The 22,707-nt window shown below is 48.2% G+C and overlaps 5 protein-coding genes and 1 long non-coding RNA gene across 8 annotated transcripts in view; 2 read left to right on the top strand and 4 right to left on the bottom strand.

The window, feature by feature from the left end:
- LOC114843316 (immunoglobulin superfamily DCC subclass member 3-like) overlaps positions 1–2,780 on the bottom strand; it is a 12,572-nt gene extending 9,792 nt beyond the window's left edge. Inside the window, exon 1 of one of the 2 annotated variants that reach the window (XM_055503402.1) lies at positions 2,648–2,780. The gene's annotated coding sequence lies outside the window, so the exon portion shown is untranslated. Of the gene's footprint in view, positions 108–2,647 lie in introns of those variants that run through there. The other variant, XM_029129750.3, reaches the window with a different exon arrangement.
- On the top strand, positions 2,134–5,175 carry polr3glb (RNA polymerase III subunit GL b). The gene is made up of 8 exons (XM_029129758.3): positions 2,134–2,295; positions 2,652–2,791; positions 2,868–2,997; positions 3,088–3,156; positions 3,478–3,534; positions 3,622–3,716; positions 3,793–3,909; positions 4,114–5,175. Exons 1-8 carry the CDS (start codon positions 2,196–2,198, stop codon positions 4,198–4,200), a joined length of 795 nt encoding a protein of 264 aa, XP_028985591.1. The 5' UTR covers positions 2,134–2,195; the 3' UTR covers positions 4,201–5,175.
- A 1,915-nt stretch (positions 5,176–7,090) lies between these two features.
- On the bottom strand, positions 7,091–10,055 carry LOC114843224 (thioredoxin-interacting protein-like). Of its 2 annotated transcripts, XM_055503406.1 has the most exons (8): positions 9,210–10,055; positions 9,096–9,103; positions 8,972–9,021; positions 8,744–8,891; positions 8,464–8,676; positions 8,229–8,375; positions 7,799–8,107; positions 7,091–7,345 (listed from the first exon to the last, which is right to left on the bottom strand). In XM_055503406.1, the coding sequence occupies exons 1-8, from the start codon at positions 9,475–9,477 to the stop codon at positions 7,298–7,300; spliced, it is 1,191 nt and encodes a 396-aa protein (XP_055359381.1). In that variant the 5' UTR covers positions 9,478–10,055; the 3' UTR covers positions 7,091–7,297. The 2 variants fall into 2 exon arrangements, with proteins under 2 accessions (XP_055359381.1, XP_028985406.1); XM_029129573.3 differs by lacking the exon at positions 9,096–9,103 and having other exon boundaries at positions 8,972–9,047.
- Positions 10,056–10,198: 143 nt separating this feature from the next.
- On the bottom strand, positions 10,199–17,506 carry bnipl (BCL2 interacting protein like). The gene is made up of 10 exons (XM_029129579.3): positions 17,277–17,506; positions 13,737–13,817; positions 13,563–13,624; positions 13,207–13,458; positions 12,945–13,139; positions 12,717–12,819; positions 11,728–11,859; positions 11,560–11,646; positions 11,124–11,222; positions 10,199–11,053 (listed from the first exon to the last, which is right to left on the bottom strand). Exons 1-10 carry the CDS (start codon positions 17,339–17,341, stop codon positions 11,029–11,031), a joined length of 1,101 nt encoding a protein of 366 aa, XP_028985412.1. The 5' UTR covers positions 17,342–17,506; the 3' UTR covers positions 10,199–11,028.
- Positions 15,757–18,787, top strand: LOC129603212 (uncharacterized). Its single transcript, XR_008692931.1, has 3 exons — positions 15,757–16,287; positions 17,404–17,526; positions 18,602–18,787. It is a non-coding gene; the product is annotated as an uncharacterized LOC129603212 (long non-coding RNA).
- A 114-nt stretch (positions 18,788–18,901) lies between these two features.
- On the bottom strand, positions 18,902–22,623 carry prune (prune exopolyphosphatase). The gene is made up of 9 exons (XM_029129572.3): positions 22,388–22,623; positions 21,804–21,908; positions 21,270–21,472; positions 21,011–21,195; positions 20,128–20,286; positions 19,858–19,949; positions 19,588–19,746; positions 19,309–19,399; positions 18,902–19,236 (listed from the first exon to the last, which is right to left on the bottom strand). Exons 1-9 carry the CDS (start codon positions 22,424–22,426, stop codon positions 19,019–19,021), a joined length of 1,251 nt encoding a protein of 416 aa, XP_028985405.1. The 5' UTR covers positions 22,427–22,623; the 3' UTR covers positions 18,902–19,018.
- Between the last annotated feature and the right edge of the window lie 84 nt (positions 22,624–22,707).

Raw genomic sequence — 22,707 nt, 5'->3', positions numbered from 1 at the left:
CCGCAGTTTAGACACAAACAATAAAAATATCCAAAAATAAAATAACAAAGCACTTGTTCCACTTGTAAGGATGAAGGAGCTCAGAGCTGCTGAGCTTCTGAAAACCTGATTCCAACTGAGCCCACAGTGATAGAGGGAGAAATGGGGGGGTCTCAGGGGAGGGAGGAGAGGCTGCTGAGGTCAATGTGGAGCTGACGATTACAATTTAAAAAGAGAGGAAGCAGAAAGACAAAGGTTTCGTATATTTTATATACATGTTTCTATGTTGAACAAATCTCCAAAGGTGCTTCTAACAAACTAACAAAACAAAGCTGGCACCTGTGAAAAAGACAACATGTTATTACTTACACTTGTGTTGCCAGGTGTGAGTGAGTGAGTGAGTGAGTGAGTGAGTGAGTGAGTGAGTGAGTGAGTGAGTGAGTGAGTGAGTGAGTCTCCAGGAAGCAAGACTGTGATGGATTATTATTTAGTGTTAAATGATGAAATAAGAACCGAAACCATTTACTATAATTATTACAGCATGAAAACGCATAGAAAGGACAAAAAATAAGTAAACTTTGATGAGCAGGTCAGGTAAAAACAGAATTATGGAAAACAGATATAGCAGATGGAGTAATGACAGATGTCAGTGAATTATGATGTGAGAGAGCGAAAGAATCAGCAACACTGGGCGTTAATAATCTATCACCTCTATTAATGACTCGTTAATGAAAGTCATTACCACCGACTGACTTGCTTCCTCCTAGAGGAAAAAGTACATCTTCCAGCAGAATCATGTACACTAAATAAAAAAACTATATATAAAACACATAATAATAAGGAGATTCAACATTCAAACAACTCTATTAATCCTCTTACTTTGCACACTTTGATCGCTGTCACAGATGGAGGTTCACACAAGGAGGACGGGAGATTAAAATAAGAATGCTAACACATCTACACACTCACCCCTAAATAGTAGCTAAAGTTTTATTAAACGTGTTATTGCCCAACCCTCACAGACAGAGGAGTTGTACACACCCAGGTATTTGTACTCGGTCACAACCTCCACCTCTTCCTTTTTAATAGTGAGAACGGTGACAGCACTCCCAGATTTCCTCAAGTCAATCATCAGCTCCTTAGTTTTACTGATGTTCAGTTGGAGCTGGTTCTGTCTACACCAGTCCACAAAGCTGTCCACCACTTCCTGGTACTCTGTGACATCACCACCCAGGATCAGGGAACTGGAGAACAGGGCTCTGAGTGGGACCTGAGGTCTGAGGTGCACAGGGCGAAGAGGAGGGAGACGGGACGGTCCCTGTGGAGCTCCTGTGCTGCAGAGCACGGTGTCACACACGGTTCTGCAGGCGGTCGTACTGGGAGCGGTTGAGGTGGTCCATGATCCATGAGATCGGGGGGGCTCCAGCTGCATGTCCTTCAGTTTCCCCCCAGCAGGGAGCAAGGACCTTCTCAGCCTGTCTGTGGAGCAGTGACCACCGTCTGTGACTAAAGATGCTCCGCTGGTGATGATGCAGTGGATTGTCCATGATCGCCTGAGGTCTGTGCAGCAGTGTCGCTCCATCACAGGACTTAGGCTCCAACTGTGTGCTGGTGACAGCGCCGGCCTTCCTGAGCAGGAGTCCTTCTTGATGCTGCATAGAACAGGACACCTTCTACAACAGACTGCTACAACATCTGCAGCATCTTTTTGCTTCGTAGGAAGTAAAGGCAGTTTTGAATTCCGATGTGTAAAGTGTGAACAGGACCGGAGAGAGTTCAGGTCCTCGCGGTGCTCCCGTGCTGCAGACGATACAACACCCAACTAAAACCTTTACAGCATTAAACATGTTGTAAATAAAGAATATACTTAAAGCAAAAGCGATAAAAGGTGTCAGTGGATTTTAAAGAGGAAGAGACTTTATTTGTCATTATCACAATTGTTACAATGTCACAACGAAAGTGTCGTCTGCCTTTAACCTCCGTCCTGCAGCCCTGGGACTCGAACCTGCAACCTGTCCCCCCAGGCCCTGCCCTTCAACCTGAGAGAGTAAACGCTGCTGTTTCTTTACTGCTACGTTTGAACATGACTTTAGTTTATTTCAATAAATAAAGTTAAGCCCTTTCCCGCGCAGCAGGCGGCGCTGTCTGCGCCTCCCTAAATATAACAGAAGAAGAAAATAAAAAATGGCGGCAGCGCGGTGGGTGTTTAAACTAAGATGATTCTCTGGGAACAGACTCGAGCAGCGTTTCTCTGTCTGCGCAGAGCACAAGGACGTGGACGGTCCATCCTCAGAAACCCAGAGACGCGGGCTGACGGTAGGACGGGAGGAGACCTCGGAGCTAACATGCTAACCGGACCCTGCTAAGGCAGCTAGCAGCAGCTAGCAGCAGCTAACACGGGCTAACAGCCGCTTTAAGATCAATAAAACAAACGTGTGTCGAACTCCTGTTTGTTCAGTTTGATTCGGGGAGAGTTTGATTTCTTCCATTGTAGGTTCTTCAATGATAATATATTGAACCAGCTTTATTTGATCCAAATGTTTTACAGTCACACTGACAAGTTTTTAATTAAAGTGTCTTTATTGGAAATCAAAGGAGGCTCATCAGAAAAATACTGATAAAATAATATATTGCGTAAATGTGAATGAACGCGGGGTGTGTTGTTTACCTAGACTCGTGTTTCTTGTTTCTGAAGAGCGAGGTGATGGCGGGTCATGGTCGGAGGACACTGAGTTTTAATGTGGACTCTGTCGGGATTAACAGAGGGGACAGTTTCCCTCCATCCCTGCAGCAGCCCACGCCTCTGTTCCCTGTAAGAAAAGCAAAACAAGTCACAAAACAGGACAGAGCGACAGCAGCGGACCGGTTTAACGCGTGTCGTTGTCCAGGTAATGGAGCAGAAGCCCCTCCCCCTGGCAGCTGGGGAGGAGGCCGAGTATCTGCTGGCCCTCAAACAGGAGTTCAGAGGAGCCATGAGGAGCCTGCCCTCCTTCATCCAGCCAGCTGCTAAACACAGAGGTCAGAGGTCACGTCACACACATGTGCATGATCAGCTGATCGGCAAACAAAAGGTTCATTTTGGAGGTTTTGTTTGTGTCTCCTGTACAGATGTGGAGCGGTACTCTGATAAATACCACAGCAGTGAGCAGAGCGAGCGTCTGGTGATCTGGACTCCAGGTGATTCAGATTCAGTAAAATCAGGAAGGTGCAGACTGGATTATAATCTAATTGTAAGAGAAACCTTTTTTAGGGTTTAGCTTTCAGTACCAATAGAAGTATTTCCACGAGAAACATGATCCCAGGGAAGCTTCAAGGTGTTCACATAAACTGGTGGCGACCAGCAAACAACATCCTTATAATAAGGAACAATATTAACATTACACACAAAGATCAGCATGGCTGATCCCTAGGAAGAGAGGTGGGGTTCACCCTGGACAGGTCACCAGTCCACCGCCAGCCTGTACTTTTTATCAATAAATTTGACTGATGTTGTTTCAGACTGGAAGAGATTCCCCAGAGAACTTGGAATCCATATGAGAAAACCTCCCAGAGACGGTCAGTACAGGAACTACACTGTACACTCACTACTCTGAAAACACTGACGACAAAGTACAGAGGGACAAGTGTCTCTGTCGCATGCAGGCGTCTCTGTGTCGGTCAGTCACTCCACCAAAGTCCAGTCGAGTCAGAAGAAGAAGACGGTCAAAGAGAAAAAGGAAGTTCTGCTCAAACTGGAGGTCAGACATTGCTTCTTAGCTTGTCTCTGCTAGTCGAGGGTGTCCACCTTAAATATTTCCACTTTGCCCTTGTCAGAGTCTGGAGAAGAAAGAGGAGCAGCAGAGCTCAGAGGAGGAGGGGGAAGAGAAGAAGAAGCAGGAGGAAGAGGAGGCTGAAGGCGAGGAAGAGTATGATGAAGAAGAGTTTGAGGAGGTGAAAAGATTGATGAGTTCACTCACTGTAGTCAGCTAGGTCCTGGTCCAGCATGTGGGGTCCAGTGGACCAGGTCCAGGTCACCTGGTCCATGGTCAGTCTCTCACCAGGTTGTTGACTGACAGCAGAAAGCAGCTGTTGCCAAGTGTCAACAACTTGTTGTGTTCATTAACCCAGATATTCATGTCTCACTGTCTGCTGCAGGAGACTGACTACATCATGTCCTACTTTGACAATGGGGAGGAATTTGGAGGAGACAGTGACGACAACATGGATGAGGCCATTTACTGAAATGAGATGATTTTTGATCAAGCTTTTAAACCCAAACCAGAGAGCGTCAGAACCTGGTTCTATCTGGTCCCCTGGAGACTTGTCTACATTTGTATAACTTTTAATCAAAAATAACCAACTTTTTAGCAGACCTGCATTTCTTACAAGATTTTATGATTTTTCACTGAAGACTTGGTTCTGTGCATTTTACTGTTGTTTGTAGAAACGAGTATAAATGTCTGTGCTCACATCTCCTTCAGTTCAGAGGAGACTTTGGCAGCAGGTCCAGTCTCTGCTGCCCTTTGTTTTTTTCTGGCTGGGTTTTATTTCATTCCAGAGTCAGAAAAGAGTAAAGCCAGGACAAATCTTATTGTCAGTTCGGACCCCGGCCTCAAACAGATCTTGGTCCAGGACAGTGAGGTCACTGGATCCTGAGTAGTTACCCTAACATTCCACAGGAACTGAAGTCTGAACTGTGGACAGGAAGTGAACCATCCAGTCCAAAGGAACCATGTCTCTGCCTGCTGCTGTAACCTGAACCCAGACCTTCTGAATACAGATGCAGTTCCACATCCGTCCACGGGAGGGCAGACCTGCTCCAAAGTCCTCAACCCCAACAGGCCTGGTGCTGGTTCTGTTCTGTCAGCAAGTGCTGATTTGCAGGGCTCCTAGCCCACAGTGTTATTGTTCTGGATCGTGTTAGAACTCACTAGAACCAGACACATCACTTCCTGCTTGTGACAGATTCTTGCACTTAAGTAATTTCTTGTTTCTGTGTTGAACATGGTGATGTGCATCATCTGTAACTGTGGCACTGCCGTGTTTGTTTCCTGCACACAAACCAGTAAGAACTAAGGTTCTGTGAACTCTTTGGAACACAGGAACCAGGACACGATGAAGACCTCAGTCAGCAGCAGTAGAGAAAGTTCATTTCCTGCTTTTTAAGTTCACAGTCGCACTTCAGTTGTTCAAAGAATAAACCAGGTTCATGAGTCATTATTGTGTGTGAGATATAACGGTTCCAAGAGTCGTAATATAATCTCTGGTTTGAATAGATTTAAAATGTTACATATGGACATTACCGATAGGATGCTGTAGTTTGGTAGAAGCTCCTGTTGGTATTTATTTACAGTGAAGTGTGTGGGGGGACAGGAATAACCGTCCATGTGTCCTTCACTCTTCCAGGAAAACGATCTGATCCCAGGCCCACTTCCGTCATGCAGCAGCCACAGCTCTATAGTTAGACTTTTATTTTGGAAGCTCTTTCTATGAGGTGTGTTTCCAGCAGTGGCCCTTTGGTCCTGATTGAACCACTTTAATGTTAATGAAAGCTCGTTAACTGTTTGCTGCGACATGTTGAAGCTGTAGAAGTCAGTGTGTGTGTGCCGTATGTCGTCCTCAGGAGGCTGTGACCTTTCCCCCACTCTCTTCTGTAGGCGACGTTAGCATTAGCACAGTTCTGCTAAATGCGGAGATGGAAAGAGGAACCGGGCACTGACTGGATCATGCTCTGGACAAGTGGCTGCAGCTCCCAACCAATAGCACACTGCAGAAAGCAGCCGGTGGTCCAACCAGAGCGCAGGCAGCCTGCGGCCAAAACGGGGAAGACGGAGGAGGAATGAGAGCGATCAGGGCCAAAGGTCACACGAGCAGCGTTCATCCGCCGTTTCTCCCTTCATACGCTTACTTCACATGTTCTGTTACTGTTAAAGCATCAACTCAGTTTGTGTCAAACATGTTGACATTGGTCAGATTGAACAGCTGCAGCCTCAGTAAACAACAGAGTCACATTACACTGGGAAGCTGCATCAAGCGCAGACCAGACACTCACCTGAATCCAACCTGGGTTTCAGAGTGGATCCGCAGTGAGCGATGATGGCGTCAGCCTTCTACATGAGCTGATCCTTTCACACATCAAAGAGTGACATCGTATGAATGTATGTAGTGAACCCAACGAACCAAAGCTCAGCAAACCAACTGAAAACACAGAGGAACAGGTCAAAGGTCAAGCACAGCCTTCCATGGTAGAAGTGAGTCAGAGAGATGTTCCTGGATGTTCCCTTAAGTTCTGACAGCTGAGTGTAGGCGACTGGGACATGCAGTAATGGTGTGGGTGAGTCCCAGGAGAGCTGGGGGATGTGCTCAGGAGGAAGTGAGGTGATGATACAGCTGTGCTGCAAGTCCTCTTACTGTATGTGGAGTAACAGGGCCTGTGTCAGTACAAAGCTTTAACCAGGCTCAGACCAGAAGCAGAAGCTACAAACACAGGCACTTATTCACAGTAGTACCCAGAAGGAGCATGAATACACGCGGATCAGGAAGAGGGGAATGTGGTGACAGGTCCAAAGATCCAAATGAGTGTTGAGGCCTTAAAGGCGGCTGCAGGGTCCAACAGTCTGGTACTCAGATGTGACCTGGGATCTGCTGAGCAGCGAGGGAGAAACGGGCGATCAAACCAAACGATCCTGTGACGCTGGAGGAAAAAGACGGGACGCGGTCTTTCGAGCGCGACATCCGTCTATTCAGACTGGAACTGTTCTACTACGTCCCAGAACCACAGGGGATCCGATTCGTGCCTTGCTTCTGGTGAAGGACGTGTGCAGTAATGTGAGCGGGGCCAGGAGCCGCTGCCAGCGCTGGAAGCTTTAGATCACCACGCATTTTTAAGCCGCACTGACGCAGGCTTCACACCACTTCCTGTCTACGTTCCTGTGCTGATCCTGGATCTGCTTGGTTTCTGTGGCTCTGCAGACCCTCAGGACAGTTCACTTGTCATAGCTGCAGTTACACTGTTCACCTACATCAAACTCCTGCTGGTTTTCCAGCTTTCCCTGCACAAACACCAGGTCAAGGTGCTCAGTAGGAGTTGGAAAACCAGGGGGACTGGAGCTGAACACCACTGACAACCTGCTGGAATCAGTTTTATTTATTGTAGAAAAATAAACATCTTATTTACAGAATATGTGCAACGTAGGAAACAAGCAATCAGATCAAGTGACTAAAGAATAAACACAGATCAAAGGGTTTCTTCAGACACTGGCTGTGTCCTGGTCCGACCAAGCTCAGCCTCCGTGCTCAGATTAGTTCCACTGGGTCCGGACAGAACTGGAGCTGGTCCTCAGAAGACCTGAACAACCTGAGGTGGGTTCACAGCGTCCTGGTCCACCTGAAGACAAACCGATGCCAGATGAACCGTCACCATATAGTTTAATCTTTATTTACTCTTTAACTCACATTTGTCCGTTTCTGATTTTTTTTTATCTGGTACTTAATTGAATTTAAATTTTAATTCAATTTTCTCATCTTTTTTTAACAAATTTCATAAGGATTTGATTCTATTTAAGGTTGTCATCAATAGGTTTCAGTTTGAATCGTACACGTATCAGTGACTTTTCCTGTTTTGAAAAGTCTCCTGTCTCATTTCATCTCTCTCAATGTGACTCATCTCATCTTTTTAACTCTTTTGTCACATTAGCTGTCTTTTTTTTTTGCTGTTGTCATTAAATACAATTATATAAATGTTAATAAATCCAATCTTGTGCTACTGGTGCTGCTGCTGCTGCTGCTGCTGCTGAGACCGTCTCGTGTCCTGTTCAGACCAAGGCCAAGAACGGCTCACCTCACTGTATGCGGGGGGAGGGGGGTAGTGCATTTCAGGTGCTCTCATGAAGAGCCCCCCCTCTTCATCGTCATTCTCTTCACCATCGTAGTCGTAGAGCAGCGGGGTGCGGGGCCCGTCCACCCTCAGGTCTCTGTGGATGTTGCTGTAGCTGGGAGGGGGGGAGGGGAAGGAGGTGCAGCTGCTCAGGGATCCAGCCTGGCTGCTCATGCTGCTCGTCCTGCTGCCGACTCCACTGAACGGGATGGTCCCGATGACCAGGGGCAGCTCCAGGGTCAGTTTCTCACTGCCAGGGATGTGCAGGTAGATCTGGAAGGAGGAAGGACGTTGTGCTGGTGGTGAGGGAATTTTATTCCATTTTATTGGGATTGGCAAATCTCACTTTTGTCTTTTTATTTATGGACCTGACAGTATGATGTCATCAACTCACCATGATGGCGTAGTCCACCTGGATGATGTCACAGCCCAGCAGTGATGGCTTCAGTTTAGGGACCCTCAGAGTCTTTCCCTGCCACATGTCACACATCCCAGAGATGATGTGGTTTCCTCGAACCGCCGACAGCTTCTGGCACAAAATCTGTCCATAAAGTCACAGACATCAGGTCACATCTGTTCTAATGAGGCACCAGCATTCCCTCCTGCTGAGACATGATTCCACGTGTCACCTTGGTGTGTCCATCGGCCAGGTATGAGTGTTTGGCAATGATGGCAGCCTTGGGCACCACGATACGTGAACATGTGTTCTCAAACTTGGCGTTGATGGTGATGTCTTCACCCTCGCAAAAGCCCTTCCTGTCAATGTGAGCGCTGATGGACACCTGTCCATCAGGAATGAACATGCAGGTGACCTTCTTCTGTTTGGAGGCTGAAGCTGGAGACTGAGGGAGCAAACAGGCGCTTGGTCACAGGTTCTCATGGGTCTGTAAACTACTGTTTCTGTCATACCAGCAGGTCCGGCCGGTTCACATCCAGCGGCTCCTCCACCTCAAACTCACGCTCACACCGCAAGGCATGCTGGGAAGGTCTGTCCAGAATGGCACAGGCGTAGTAACGCACACAACCAAACTTGCCCTTAAAAGACGACACCAGCCGCCTGCAGACAGTGGTGAAACACCAGAATCAGTGAGTGGATCAATGCGCGCGAGGCTCAGTCGTGGGCTCGTTCAGTCTCACCCCGGCTGCGGCAGCTCGAAGCCAAACTTCCAGGTGTAGGTCTTCCCCGGCTGCAACAGGAAGAAGCCATCAGAGTCTGAGAACAGTCAGGAAGAGTTAATGAGCAGCTGGACTCCTCACGCACACTGTTGACTGTTGAAGAATGTGAGAATCAGATGAACATGAAGGTTAACTCCTTCAGATGGGACCTTCAGTAAAGCGTTTACGTGTCTGCTGCGCGCTGGGCCCGGTTCCGTACCTCTGGACAGCAGCTCCTCCAGCCGCAGCTCCTCCTCGTACTTCAGATACTCCACCTCCTGGCTGCGGCTCCTGCGGCTCTTCGCCCCGCGGTGCTCCACGCGAGCGCAGCCGCCAGCGGTGACTCGGAGGCCCGTCACTCTGCAGGGCTGAGCCGCCTCCAGCTGCACGGAGCCCGACACTTTGTCCCCGCCGCTGTAGAAGGACCGACCCGGGTCGGAGAAGAACAGCTGGAACACTCGGAGCTTGTTGGCCGGGGACAGAACCATGACGTCGGTGAAAACTCACGAATCAATGATTCCCCGGTAAAAACAATAAATTGTCTAGCGTTAGTCCGGGCGTCGCTAGAGTCTGACCGACTTTATACCGGAGGAAGGGGGCGGGGGGCGGTGTACCGTTACTGTCTCACCGAGCAGCACGTGCACAAAACGTGGCTCTGGCACGCTGCAGAAAACAAAGCCCACCGATTGGTTCATTGAAATAAGTTGGCAGCGTGTAACCAATCACAACACAGGCAAGACGCGTGGCCAGCGCGTGCCATGGGTGGGGCGGGGCCAGTGGTGACTGGGCCGTTGGAGCTGAGATAAACATTTATAGTAACGTTATACTGCATTTCTATACTTTGTGCTGCATTACAACAGTAAAACCAGTTACACTACCTCACTGCCTGTGTGGACGTGATGTTAGTCATAGTGAACTGCACACGTACTACAGTACTACATAATATATTACTGACAGGTAACAGCTTCCTCTCAGCTACTACAGTGAAGTGCAGTGTATATTTTAATACTCACTATAAGGCAGTTTGTTCACAGGGAGTATTTTCACTTTAACGCTTTTAATTAAAGCTTAATAGGACCGTTATTTTAAAGGGGGAGCAGTTTGATCTGCAGCTGTGGGCGCATGGCTCCCCCTGCTGGACAATCAGGACACTTAAAGGTTTTCAATAAAAAAGGTAATTATAATCATTTACACTGTGACTCCTTTCAGTCCTGATGATGTTCGAGCGTTTAATGTAAATACTAACAAGTTTAGTTTCATCCAAGTTAAATTTTTGTTCTTTTTACAGCAGAATTCAAATATCTTTACTCCATAGTTCATCTCACCAGATTCTCAACATATTAATTTCTGCAGAGAAGCGATAATATTGTCAAAAGCTGACAAAGAGTGACAGCAGCTCTTCAAACTCACTGAGAGGTGTGAAAGGTCCAAAGCTGACGTGGGCTCCATGCCGGCCCAGAGGGACCAGGTGAGAACCACTCACTGGACCAGGAACCACATTTAAACCATTTAATCTCAGGCACAAACAATAAGCGGAGGATTTCTGATCGAGGAGTTACGATCAGAGATGAACTGGGACATCCACAGTCACTGTGAAGCAGTGTCCCACAGTGGAACCAGGTGACCAGAACCCAGCTCCAACTTCGTCCAGTTCATTCTTCCTCCTGCAGCTGCAGGTCTGTCTCAAGTGTTTCTCCTCCAGCTTCTCATCACCATCAAACCAGAATACTTTATGTTCATGTTGCACATGAGCATCAAATGAGTCCACATCAGGTCCTAAATGTTCAGCGTCAGAGGTTCTGGTGTCTGTCCAAAACCACTATACAATCGCCCTCATCTGCAGTCTGAATAAGAAAAGGCAGGTTTCTGTAGAAAAGGGCCCCTGATTCCTGCAGCAGCTTCACACATCCACTCGCTTTAACTTAGCCCCCAAACATCAAACAGAAACAAGTCAGACATAAATAAACCCAGAGTCTTTGTGCTGTTCTTCTGTACAGACAAGAGGCCTGATGGCATTGGACCTTTAGGATCCTCGATTATCATCTGTTCAGCTTCTGTTCAAACCTGCACAAAATTCAGAGTGAGACAGAAACAAGGACAAAAGCAAAGCACCAGTGGAACCATGAAGGCTTACTCGCGGATGGCATCAGGGATCTGCAGTCTCTCTGTAGGGATGATCTGAGAAAGCTGCTGAAGACTATGAACAAAGCGAATCTTCCTGCTGAATTTATCACTATGGACAGAGGGAAGCAGAGACCAGAGGTCAGCTGGGACCCAACAGCTCCCCCACGTGTTACATGACAAACCAATGAGTTCAATGGCAATAAACCTGCAGGAAGATGCGAAAGGAGTCTGTGTGTATTAAACCTGAACTTGAAACTGTCCCTGTGGAGGCTCACACACTCAGAGTGGACAGAGGTCCCACATGGTGTCTATCATCTTAAAGATGATTGTGTTACTAGTGTTCCGAGGAGGCAGAGCACACGAGGACACATCAGCGAAGGAGGAAAGGATTGTTGCTATGGTTCCAGAATAGCAGCTAGGGTTGTATGGGAGTTTGTGTGTCCCACCTGATGAAGGGTTTGACCAGCGTGATGAGAGCCTTGATGTACCAGGCAGGATGGACCACCAGCAGCCCCTTCAGGTCTTTCTTCAACCTGCAGAGAAATCGCACATCTGTTATCCTCATTTTAGCTTTTTTCTCCACTCTTATGGTGCACAGTGTGGACTCGCTGTACCTCCTGTCAATGGAGGTGTAGCACTGGTGGAGCCACTTGATGGCCGGCAGCTTGTTCCTGGGAGCCATGGCACAGAGGTAGACCAGCAGGTAGTTCTCTGACACCATCAGGTCCAAAGTCCCCACAATGTACCTGCAGGTAAACAAGCACTGTGACGTGGACGCAGAGTTTTTCTACGTGGATCAGGTGAAGTTCTGCAGGTCGATGCTCCTGATTTGATGAGATTTCCTGCTTTTTTGAAACAGTTTTAAAACTCAATATGTGGTGGATCACAGTGAAAAATGTGCTACAAATATACTGCAGAAGGTTTTAGCCTCCAAGTGAATCATGATGTGTGTTATGGTCCAGGCCATCGTTGCTTGTGTTTGTGTGTGTAGGGGTGTGTTTCTGCAGGTCAGCTGGAGGCTCAGCGATTGGTGGAGAAGGAGGCTGGACCCCATTGGCTGCAGTGGAGAGGCGCCATCTTTAAGGGCCCACTACTCCCAGCATTCGCAAGTAGCAGCGACTGTCAGAGCAGATTGTGAGAGGTCTGGAGAGTGGTGGCTTTGGTGGGAATTGAGAGCGGGCCGCATCGCTAGACTGGGGCGTAACACCTGATCTGGTGCCCGTCCATATGAAGGACATGGAGACGCCAGGATCTCACAAGACAAACCTCAGGGATGTTTCTCAGATCTTATTCATTAATGGCTGGATTGTGACTCAGTCCTTCAGTGCTGCTGCTGCTGTACAGTTAAAACCACCAGGTGTCGCTCTCACTATTTTTATAAGGAGAAATCTCCAGGCCCCATGAGAAGACTGTGTTGACGGATTGAATCATTCTGTAGCAGTGATCACAGGAAGCAGACGCTGCTCCACTCACACACAAACAGAGATGGAGCTCAGACCTGGATCCCATTCCCTCCACATTACAGTGACTGCTGTTCATGGCAGTACTTGATCTCTAGCTGACTCCAAACGACTTGTTCAGGTTTTAAGTCAGTATTTCTCACCTGAACAGGTGGTCCATGACGTAGTCGTAGTCTTCCACCGAATTCTCTGGCAGGTAACAGGCAGTGAAGAGGATTATGGCATTCATCCCGTCTCCATAGTAACCTGACAACAGTCATACAGTTTGACTGAATGTTTGCAGAATCAATGTCAGATCAAGATAAAGATCACAAAATGTCTAATGTTTATGGCATTTAACCATAAACCAAGTCACACATTTGACCTCTGACCTCCGTGTGACAGGACCTGTAGATACGGCTCCAGGACACTCATGTTAACATGGTATTCTTGTCCAGAGATACAGAACCTCCTCCAGCGGCGGCCCCTGCTGTCCACCTGGTCCAGCTCCATCAAACCTTCTGATTGGTTCACTGGGCTGGTAGCCATGCCCTCAGCCCCTCCCCTCCCCGTTCGCGGGAGGTCATCTACAAAAGATGTCGAACATCATCATGGTTCCAGATCATATACATTTTACAACCACAGCAGCCTCACCGTCCCACTCCAGCTCATGGCTGCTGTCCGGCAGGGTTCCTGTCTCGCTGTCTGACGGAGTCTCCAGAGCCTCCAGGTTGATGTCCAGGGACGGCATATCGTCTGGTGTCCCTGACAGAGCGGCAGCAGAGAAGCCGTCATGACTGCGCTCATAGGAATCTCCACGGCTGAGAGTCAGGCTGAGCGATGGAGCCGCCAGACGCTTCTTAGCCCCGCCCCCGCTTCCTGATAGGGTCAGACTGGTGGGTGGAGCTGAGGGACAGGAACGTTCATCTTTATATTACTAACTAAAACTAAAGCTGGTCTTATACTTTGTAAACAGATGAAACTGTTCGCAGACGTGGTCTCAGGGTTACCTGGGCGCTGATCTGACGAACTCTGTGCCTCTTCTGGACTGTCATGATCCTCAGGAAGAGGCCTGAACCACCACAAATGTTATAGGACCGCCGGATACAGCAGCCGTTACACATACTGAGAATCTGATGAACTTCATGAGTCTGAACCTGAAAGGAAACACTTTCAGCTCTGACCTGGGGAAGCCATCGTCCTGCCACTCCTCTCTCAGCTCCATGTCCTGGATGTTGGGAGGAGCCGAGGCCCCTTCAGGAGCCCTGTGAGGACAAAACTGATGTCACAACTCATCTGAGGTTTGATAGGCCCAACGAACAGATGAGGAGACAAGAGGAGGAACAGGCGAGGAGACGAGGAGGAGACAAGAGGAGGAACAGGCGAGGAGACGAGGAGGAGACAAGAGGAGGAACAGGCAAAGAGACGAGTAGGAGACAAGAGAAGGAACAGGTGAGGAGACAAGAGCAGAAGACAAGAGGAGGAACAGGCGGGAGAAAAGAGGAGGAACCGGGGAGGAGACGAGTATGGGGTGCCGAATGTAAAAGGAGGACCTATAACTAGTTTTCTCACATTTAACTAAATGACCCAACAAGGTTTTCTCACATTTAGTTAAATGTGCAAAAGTCTAAATGTAAATGTTAAATATAAATGTTAAATCAAATTGTTAAATGTAAGTGTTAAATGTACATGTAAATGTTAAATGTAAACAGTAAATGTAAATGTTAAATGTAAACAGTAAATGTAAATGTTAAATGTAAATGTTTAACATCTCTGGAATTTACTTAAATATTCAGTTCGATCATTTAACATTTACATTTAACATTTATTATGTACATTTATTATGTACATTTAACATTTACATTTAGACTTTTGCACATTTTACTAAATGTGAGAAAAATGTGTCATTTTGTTAAATGTGAGAAAACTAGTTATAGGTACTCCTTTTACATTCGGCACCCCATAGACAAAGAGGATACAAGAGGCGGAACAGGTGAGGAGACAAAAGGAGGGACAGGCGAAGAGACGAGGAGGAGACGAGAGGAGGAACAGGAGGAACAGGAAGGGAGACAAGAGGCGGAACAGGCGAGGAGACGAGGAGGAGACAAGAGAAGGAACAGGTGAGGAGATGAGGAGGAGACAAGAGAAGGAACAGGTGAGGAGATGAGGAGGAGACAAGAGGAAGAACCGGCGAAGAGATGAGTAGGAGACACGAGGAGGAACAGGCGAAGAGACGAGGAGGAGACAAGAGGAGGAACAGGCGAAGAGACGAGGAGGAGACAAGAGGAGGAACAGGCAAAGAGACAAGAGGAGGAACAGGCGAAGAGACGAGGAGGAGACAAGAGGAGGAACAGGCGAAGAGACAAGAGAGGAGGAACAGCAAGAGACAAGAGGAGGAACAGGCGAAGAGACGAGGAGGAGACAAGAGGAGGAACAGGCGAAGAGACAAGAGGAGGAACAGGCGAAGAGACAAGAGGAGGAACAGGCAAAGAGACGAGGAGGAGACAAGAGAAGGAACAGGTGAGGAGATGAGGAGGAGACAAGAGAAGGAACAGGTGAGGAGATGAGGAGGAGACAAGAGGAAGAACCGGCGAAGAGATGAGTAGGAGACACGAGGGGAACAGGCGAAGAGACGAGGAGGAGACAAGAGGAGGAACAGGCGAAGAGACGAGGAGGAGACAAGAGGAGGAACAGGCAAAGAGACAAGAGGAGGAACAGGCGAAGAGACGAGGAGGAGACAAGAGGAGGAACAGGCGAAGAGACAAGAGGAGGAACAGGCAAAGAGACAAGAGGAGGAACAGGCGAAGAGACGAGGAGGAGACAAGAGGAGGAACAGGCGAAGAGACAAGAGGAGGAACAGGCGAAGAGACAAGAGGAGGAACAGGCAAAGAGACGAGGAGGAGACAAGAGAAGGAACAGGTGAGGAGATGAGGAGGAGACAAGAGAAGGAACAGGTGAGGAGATGAGGAGGAGACAAGAGGAAGAACCGGCGAAGAGATGAGTAGGAGACACGAGGAGGAACAGGCGAAGAGACGAGGAGGAGACAAGAGGAGGAACAGGCGAAGAGACGAGGAGGAGACAAGAGGAGGAACAGGCAAAGAGACAAGAGGAGGAACAGGCGAAGAGACGAGGAGGAGACAAGAGGAGGAACAGGCGAAGAGACAAGAGGAGGAACAGGCAAAGAGACAAGAGGAGGAACAGGCGAAGAGACGAGGAGGAGACAAGAGGAGGAACAGGCGAAGAGACAAGAGGAGGAACAGGCGAAGAGACAAGAGGAGGAACAGGCAAAGAGACGAGGAGGAGACAAGAGGAGGAAGACAAGAGGAGGAACAGGTGAGGAGACAAGAGGAGGAACAGGCAAAGAGACAAGAGGAGGAACAGGCAAAGAGACAAGAGGAGAAACAGGCGAAGAGACAAGAGGAGGAACAGGCAAAGAGACGAGGAGGAGACAAGAGGAGGAAGACAAGAGGAGGAACAGGTGAGGAGACAAGAGCAGAAGACAAGAGGAGGAACAGGCAAAGAGACGAGTAGGAGACAAGAGGAGGAACAGGCAGGCGGGAGAAAAGAGGAGGAACCGGCGAAGAGACAAGCAGAAGACAAGAGGAGGAACAGGTGAGCAGACATGCGAATCTGAAGTCTGTGTTTTGTCTGTCAAACCAGACTCAGGTTCGTCCTGGTTTTCCTGCTGAACAGACTCATCCAGTCCGGTGACTATCAACTGTCAGCTGTGTGCAGGTAACTCTCCTTCACATCCTTATTACAATAAAATCTGAATCAGATCAGACTGAACCTGTCTGGCTGCTGTGATTCTGTGCACAGAGACACACCTGAGCAGGTGAGGGGGCGGGGCTTTGTGGTTCCTTTGTTTGTTGTTACTTAAGCAGAAGAGTGAGACCCGCCCACGCAGGTCACCACATCTGACTGGAAGAAACAGGGCAGAGTCTCCTTCAGTGAACGGGCTCACGCTCCTTTGGGCTTAGATTGAGACACAGCGTCCACATGGTTCTGCCATCCAGCTGCAACCGAGGAGGTTGGGTCACTGGTCGGGCCCAGGTTTTGTCTCATCATGGCCAAAAACTCTTCTAAAAAACAAACCCTTTGGTTTCTGCGAAATGTACTTATTATTTATCAATGAGCTGAATCTTTGTGTTAAAACGATCAGTCTGGCTTCAATGATTAGTAAGAGAAACCTCTGGAGAAGCAGGAGAACGTGTGGATGCTGTTCACACGGTTCAGTCTGAAGATAAGATCAGTGTTCGTGAAAGACGAGCAGCTGCTCTCAGCTTCAACATCTGGAGGATGAAGCGGGTTCTAGATGGATGCCACATCTGCCTGTGTCCAACAACCTGCACTGATTGAGTCCTTCAGTCACACAGACCTGAAGTAAAGTGGTGACAGTTAGCTCACTGCTGTCTGAGCTCCCAGCTCATACTGGTGGTGTCGGCTCATACTGGTAGCAGTGGTGTCGGGCACGTCCGCTGTGATTGACAGTTCCTAGATCTCATCATAAGAATCAGCAGCGTCGTGATCTGTGCTCAGCTTCAGGTTTTAAACCTGGACTGATCCAGGAGACTGACAGGAAGCCTAAACCCTGAACGCACCGAGGCGAGCCCTTCACTGACCCTCTGGAAAAACTACATTTGCAGTGAACGACTTCCTATTTCTGCTGTATCAGGAAACACATGTACACACAGATCATCTGCTGGTTCCAAACAGACACGTACCTCTCAGCAGACCTGTGCGTGCGCTCGCTCATGGTGTTGAGGCCACGCCGTGTCCGGACCAACATGTACAAGCTTCTGGACGTTGCTGTGTCAATGTCACGGCTTCCTCTCTCTCTCTCTCTCTCAGGGAGTTCCCACTCTGCCTCTATGGGCCTCGGCCGCCCTGGCTCGCTCTGCCAGACAGGTTCCTCTGCATTTCTCAGCAGCACCAGCGTGTGATTGGTCGCGTTTACCTGCTCAGTACCGCCAGGTAAGAGGCTGCTCAGCTTCACGCCGACTTCATTAACATCAGCCAATGAGGTGCTGAGCCTGTTCAAACCAGGAAGAGGAGGCTGGCTTCCTCCGGGTCCCACTGCCCAACAGCTGCTCCTCTGTTGTGTATGGAGTAATACATTTATCCCCAAGAAATATTCATCTATGAAGATGAAACTGATCAGGTAGCAAGTAGTTCAAAGTTGCAGAGGTGCAGTGGATCCAGTAGCTGACATGCAGCTGCAACTGTGCAGAAATTATCCTTGTCATTTTTAAGGCTTTGGCAAGATTGAAATTTTCAGAACAAGATCATTCCATGACGACATTCTGAGAGTTTGGAGCTGGAGGAATTTGAATCCAGAACAGAACCTGTAAAAACCAGAACCTCAGTGATTCTGTGACAGTCCAGGTGTAGAAATGACCCTGGTCTCAACTAGAACAAAGGAATTCGAAGATTCGTAGAAGGGATTAGTCCAATTTTTAAAAACGCTGATATTTTAATAGAACAATATAAATAATCCATCAGATCATCAAATTATTTCAGCTCCATTTCATTAACTGTCAGATTTAACAAGTTGTTGTGTGATTCATAATTTGTTTGTGGGTTTGTTCTGGTTCATGGACCAACTGCTTGTGCACCGTTACTTTTATTTTGTAACATCCTGTTGCTACAAAGTCTTCACTTCCTCTTTCTGTTTCACACTAAAAGCTTCCAGGTATCTGAACAAGAACCAGTGTTTCTCCAGTTGCTTCATATTGAAACATTAATGCTTATTTAAACTGTCAACGTAAAGTGAAGGTTTTCACCAAGAATCAGTCTGGTTCTGGTTCCACAGCACCAGGTCTTGGGTCTGCACCTGATGTCAGACTATAAAATATAAAACAACATCCAAAAGTTAAATGGTCAAATGCAATAATTCTAGCCTGTTTGTGTCTCTATTAATGCAAATCTGCTTGTGCAGGAAATCTAAGCGTCGTCGACACAAACCTGTCGAGATTCTGTTTCCTGTCGAGAATCTAAAAGCTGATAGTATTTAATGTGCTGCGGTCTATGCATTTTGTGTTTGGTTCAGGAAATGACCAGACTTTGGTGACGGAGACACTGGATGAGGACGTTGGACAGGGTGGACCTTTGTTTCTTACTGGGCGGACCGGGACCACACGTCCACAAACGTACAGTTGAACAATCTAATCATGCACCAGGTGTTTCTGAGCAGCTTCACGTCATATGTTTGTCATGAAGTCGCCGTTTGGCTGACAGACGGAAAACACAAGACCTGATCCTGAAAGCGAGAGTCCGTCCTTCACCCATCGCCGCTGCAGGTCACATGTTGAAGCGTGTGTTTGAATCCAGGACAGGAAGAGAGGACACGTTGTGATAAAACACACAGCGTTTATTTTGTGTCAGAAGCCTCATCATGACTGTCCTTCCCGTGTCTGTGGTACCTTCATCCTCGTCTTCCTCTCTGCTCGTCAGGATGACGGACAGGTCACTTCCCACCACTGTCTGCCTCGATCTTGCTGAACTTCTCCTCCAGGTCCTGAGCGCTGATGTGGGGAAGACCATCGTCTAGAGGACAGCCGTCCACCAGGCTATTCATGGGGGTCGGCGGGACCTGAGACTCGTCATCATCCATGTCACCGTCCCTCTCCATCAGGAAGTCCTTAACGATGGGCAGGACCTTCTTACGAGACGCCAGAGCGTTTCCTAGAAAACCATGAAAGTAAGCACACGCCAAGACAAAAGGGCCAAATGTGTCAGAGTCAGTGAGCTGCTCACCTTGATGATAGGCGGTGATGTGAGTGTGGGGGCTGCTGATTGGACAGAGGTTAAGGGGGGGGTTACGAGCCTGTTCCAGGTATAGGCTCACCTGAGGAAAGATGAACAGGAAAACCTTCACTTCCTGCAGGTTGTTTTTTCTATCTGGATCTAATGCAGGCATTTACTGTAATCACCCCAAAACTCGTTTTATGAGTAAACACCGTGTCTGTAGTACTGCTCAGTACTGAATTAGTGACCTCTGTGTAAGATGAAGTACCAAGTACTGTATTTATGTACCTGCTCCCTGCATGTGGTGCTGAGGCTGAACACAGCAAGTTCTCTGATTGGTTCTTTGCTCTCAGTGAAGGAGATTGTCATCAGCAGCAGCAAATTGAATCCATGCTTCTCACAGAACTCGGACAGCTCTGCCTCCAGCGCCGCCCTCTGCAAGAACTCCTGGAAAAAAAAAACCTGGGGTCCTCAGACAAGGAACCGTTCACTACTGCATCTCTATGTCCAGTACCGTAGTGTTCTACCAGTGTCCTGCTGGGTGTAGCAGTGACTGACCTCTAGTGTGATGTATAGAACAGAGACGGCGAGATTCAAGCTTCCTGACACAACTTTCATGTCCTTCAACAACATCTGTTCAGTGTTGAGACCTAGAGAAAAAAACTACAATAAGTACTACGAGTACTGCATTGCTTCAGCGCTGATATCTAAGTAGTAATAGTAACTTCTTCGATTAACGCTGGTCCCATTTCTAGTCGCCCTGGTTCCTCACTAACACACCGGTACCAGCCGTGGTTCTTGGGTCCAGGTGAGCTGTATGTGACTCACCTGACACATTGAACTTGGCGTTCTGCAGCGCCTGGAATAGAGCGCCCCTCGGTGGCAGGTCGGGGAAACGCGTCTCCAGCGCCGCAGCGTACAGACTGTCCTTAGGCGTCACTTTTCCTGCTGAAGGCGCCATGTTGACACAGTCCAACACCAGAGTCGCTACAAGCACAGCAAGCAGGACCGTCAGAACCAACAGTTAGCAGCAGAACAGTACTGGGCCCCTGGAGATGAACACTGACCAAGCATTAAACACCCTGGGTTATTGCTTGCTACCAACAATTAATGACGTGACAAAACAAAGCACCAGTCAGTGACATCTCCAAGAAGCTCCAGGGCACCAGTCCTGCCTGGCACACTCGGACCGCACCACGAGGAAAAAGGATCAGAGAGACGGGCTGGAGTTTGTAGAAATGCTCACAAAAGAGCCACAAAAAGCTCTGAATGAGTCCAAGAACAATGTTTACCAAGGCGACGCAGACGCCAAAGATGGGCCGAACTCTACTGGCTGCTTCTGGATCAGCTCACTGATGGATGGTTTCAGCAGCAGGATGAATCAGAGGTGGACACAGGCATGAGTCTAATTTACAGACAAATGAAGCAGAACTGACTGGGAGCAGCTATATCATGCAGACTGGACCGGTCCATCACCAGAACTGAACTCAACTGCTTTTCCAGCTCTTTATCTTATACCCGCTGAATTAAAAAGAGTAGAAATGGAGACGAGGCAGAACCACAGAATCACTCAACAACTTTTATTAGTCTAATCCCTGTTCCAGTACAGCACTGATTTCTGTTCTTTAACATGGGCTGAACATTTGGACTTTAAACCCAAACATTAATAAATGTCACTGAACTTAGGACACGTTCTGATTCAGGTGTTTACCGTAGAGCAGCTGAGCAAGCTGCTGGTCCAAGATCTGTGGCGCTTTCTGAAGGATGTGTTCCGTTACCAGGGTAGCGCAGGATCCCACCATCTCTATGGTAACAGGACAGGATGAAGTGGGCTCTCTCTCCTGCAGGTGATGGTCAATCACTTCCACCACTGCCCCCTCCAGGTCACTGTCTGAACTGCAGGAACGACATGCAGGTGATGAGACAGGTGACACCTGACATCTAACGAGGACCTGGCGGTGTTTCTGTACCTGGGGAGGACGTTGTGGTCAACCAGAGTCAGCTGCAGGCGGCTGGATCTCTGTAGCGCTTTCAGGTCCAACTGATCCCTGAACAGCAAAAGGTCAGGAGACAGACCGGACTGTTGCAGCAGGAACATGTTGTCTGAGCGCAGCGGCAGGTCCGACCGTGCAATGTTCAGCACAGGGACAGTGAGGGCATCACTCTGAGCAGTCTGACAGACAGACAGACAGAGTCAGTGGGAACCTCAGGAATCAAGGGTTTAAAAGCATCATTTGGTCCAGAGCCAAATTCACAGAGCAGCAGGAGGCACTGAGGTGGCGTATGTGTTGTGCCAATTTCACCTTTGTGAAGCTTTACTCTAAAGGACTGTTATCTGTTTGCAGCTCACTCAAAGTAAACTATCACAAGTAAAATGCTCGTCTGCAGCAGCTGGTCGGTTCCTGGAGCCTGAGTGCTTTCACTATGAAGAGCTGAACGAGTGGTGATTGACCAGGACGTGTGTAAAAGGGTTCTGTACTTCAGGTTTGAGGGTCAGGTCTGACCTTAGACAGGAAGTAGGCGTAAGCCACAGCGGAGACCATGGAGTCCATGTCACAGGCCTCATTTCCCATGACAACATGGAACTGCCGACCCTGGTCTGTGTTTGCCTGGGAAGGAGATCAAGACGCACCACTGACGTTTGTCTATTTTTAAATAAACAGCTGTTTAATGCAGAATACATCTATTACTTTACATGAAAGTGTAACTTAATAAAACGTCCCGTCGCACAGTGTAAAAACTTTAAACATTAAAACACAACGGAGCAGCTTTTGAGTCCGTCCACGCTGACTCTGGAACAGGAAGTAAAAACATGTATTTTGTTTACTTGATACAGACCCTTAAAGCTGCATATTCTTACTTTTACTTTAGTAAATGGTTAGATATTTCAGCTGCAACAAACGTGTTTTAATTAAAAGTTTAATTTGAAAGGCATCACTGACCGGATGTGATCCTGTAGTTTCTACCTTGACACATCTATAAATAAATAAAGTGAATGAATGGATCCTCGCAGACCTTTAGTTGACCGGTCTGAGCTAACGTGCTAACGCAAACCGACTCACCGTGCTGCCGTTAACGGACGCCTTACCTGCACCGCGCGGCGACAGCTCAACAGAAACTCCTCCATCTCCCGTCAGCTTTCGGCGGCTAACGCTCCCGCTCTGACCGCCGGCTACGCCCGCTGGCTGCTCCTTCTGCTGAACGGCCCCGTGAATTGTTGCGGGCTCACCGAACAACGGACAGTCCGTCACAAACGGTGTCGGTAACGCGAACGCATGACTGAGAGGCCGTTTGGGTAAAAGGTCATGCTGCCTTTACGGTCATAGAAAAACCTCGGAAATACGCAAGTTCTTCGCTGCAAGAAACTCAGGTGTGACATTTTTGCACGATTGAACAAAATGAATTCAA

This window comes from Betta splendens, chromosome 16 (genome assembly GCF_900634795.4).
Source record: "Betta splendens chromosome 16, fBetSpl5.4, whole genome shotgun sequence".
In the NCBI taxonomy this organism is placed as follows: Eukaryota; Metazoa; Chordata; class Actinopteri; order Anabantiformes; family Osphronemidae; genus Betta; species Betta splendens.
This window is presented reverse-complemented; position numbering and strand designations above follow the sequence as displayed.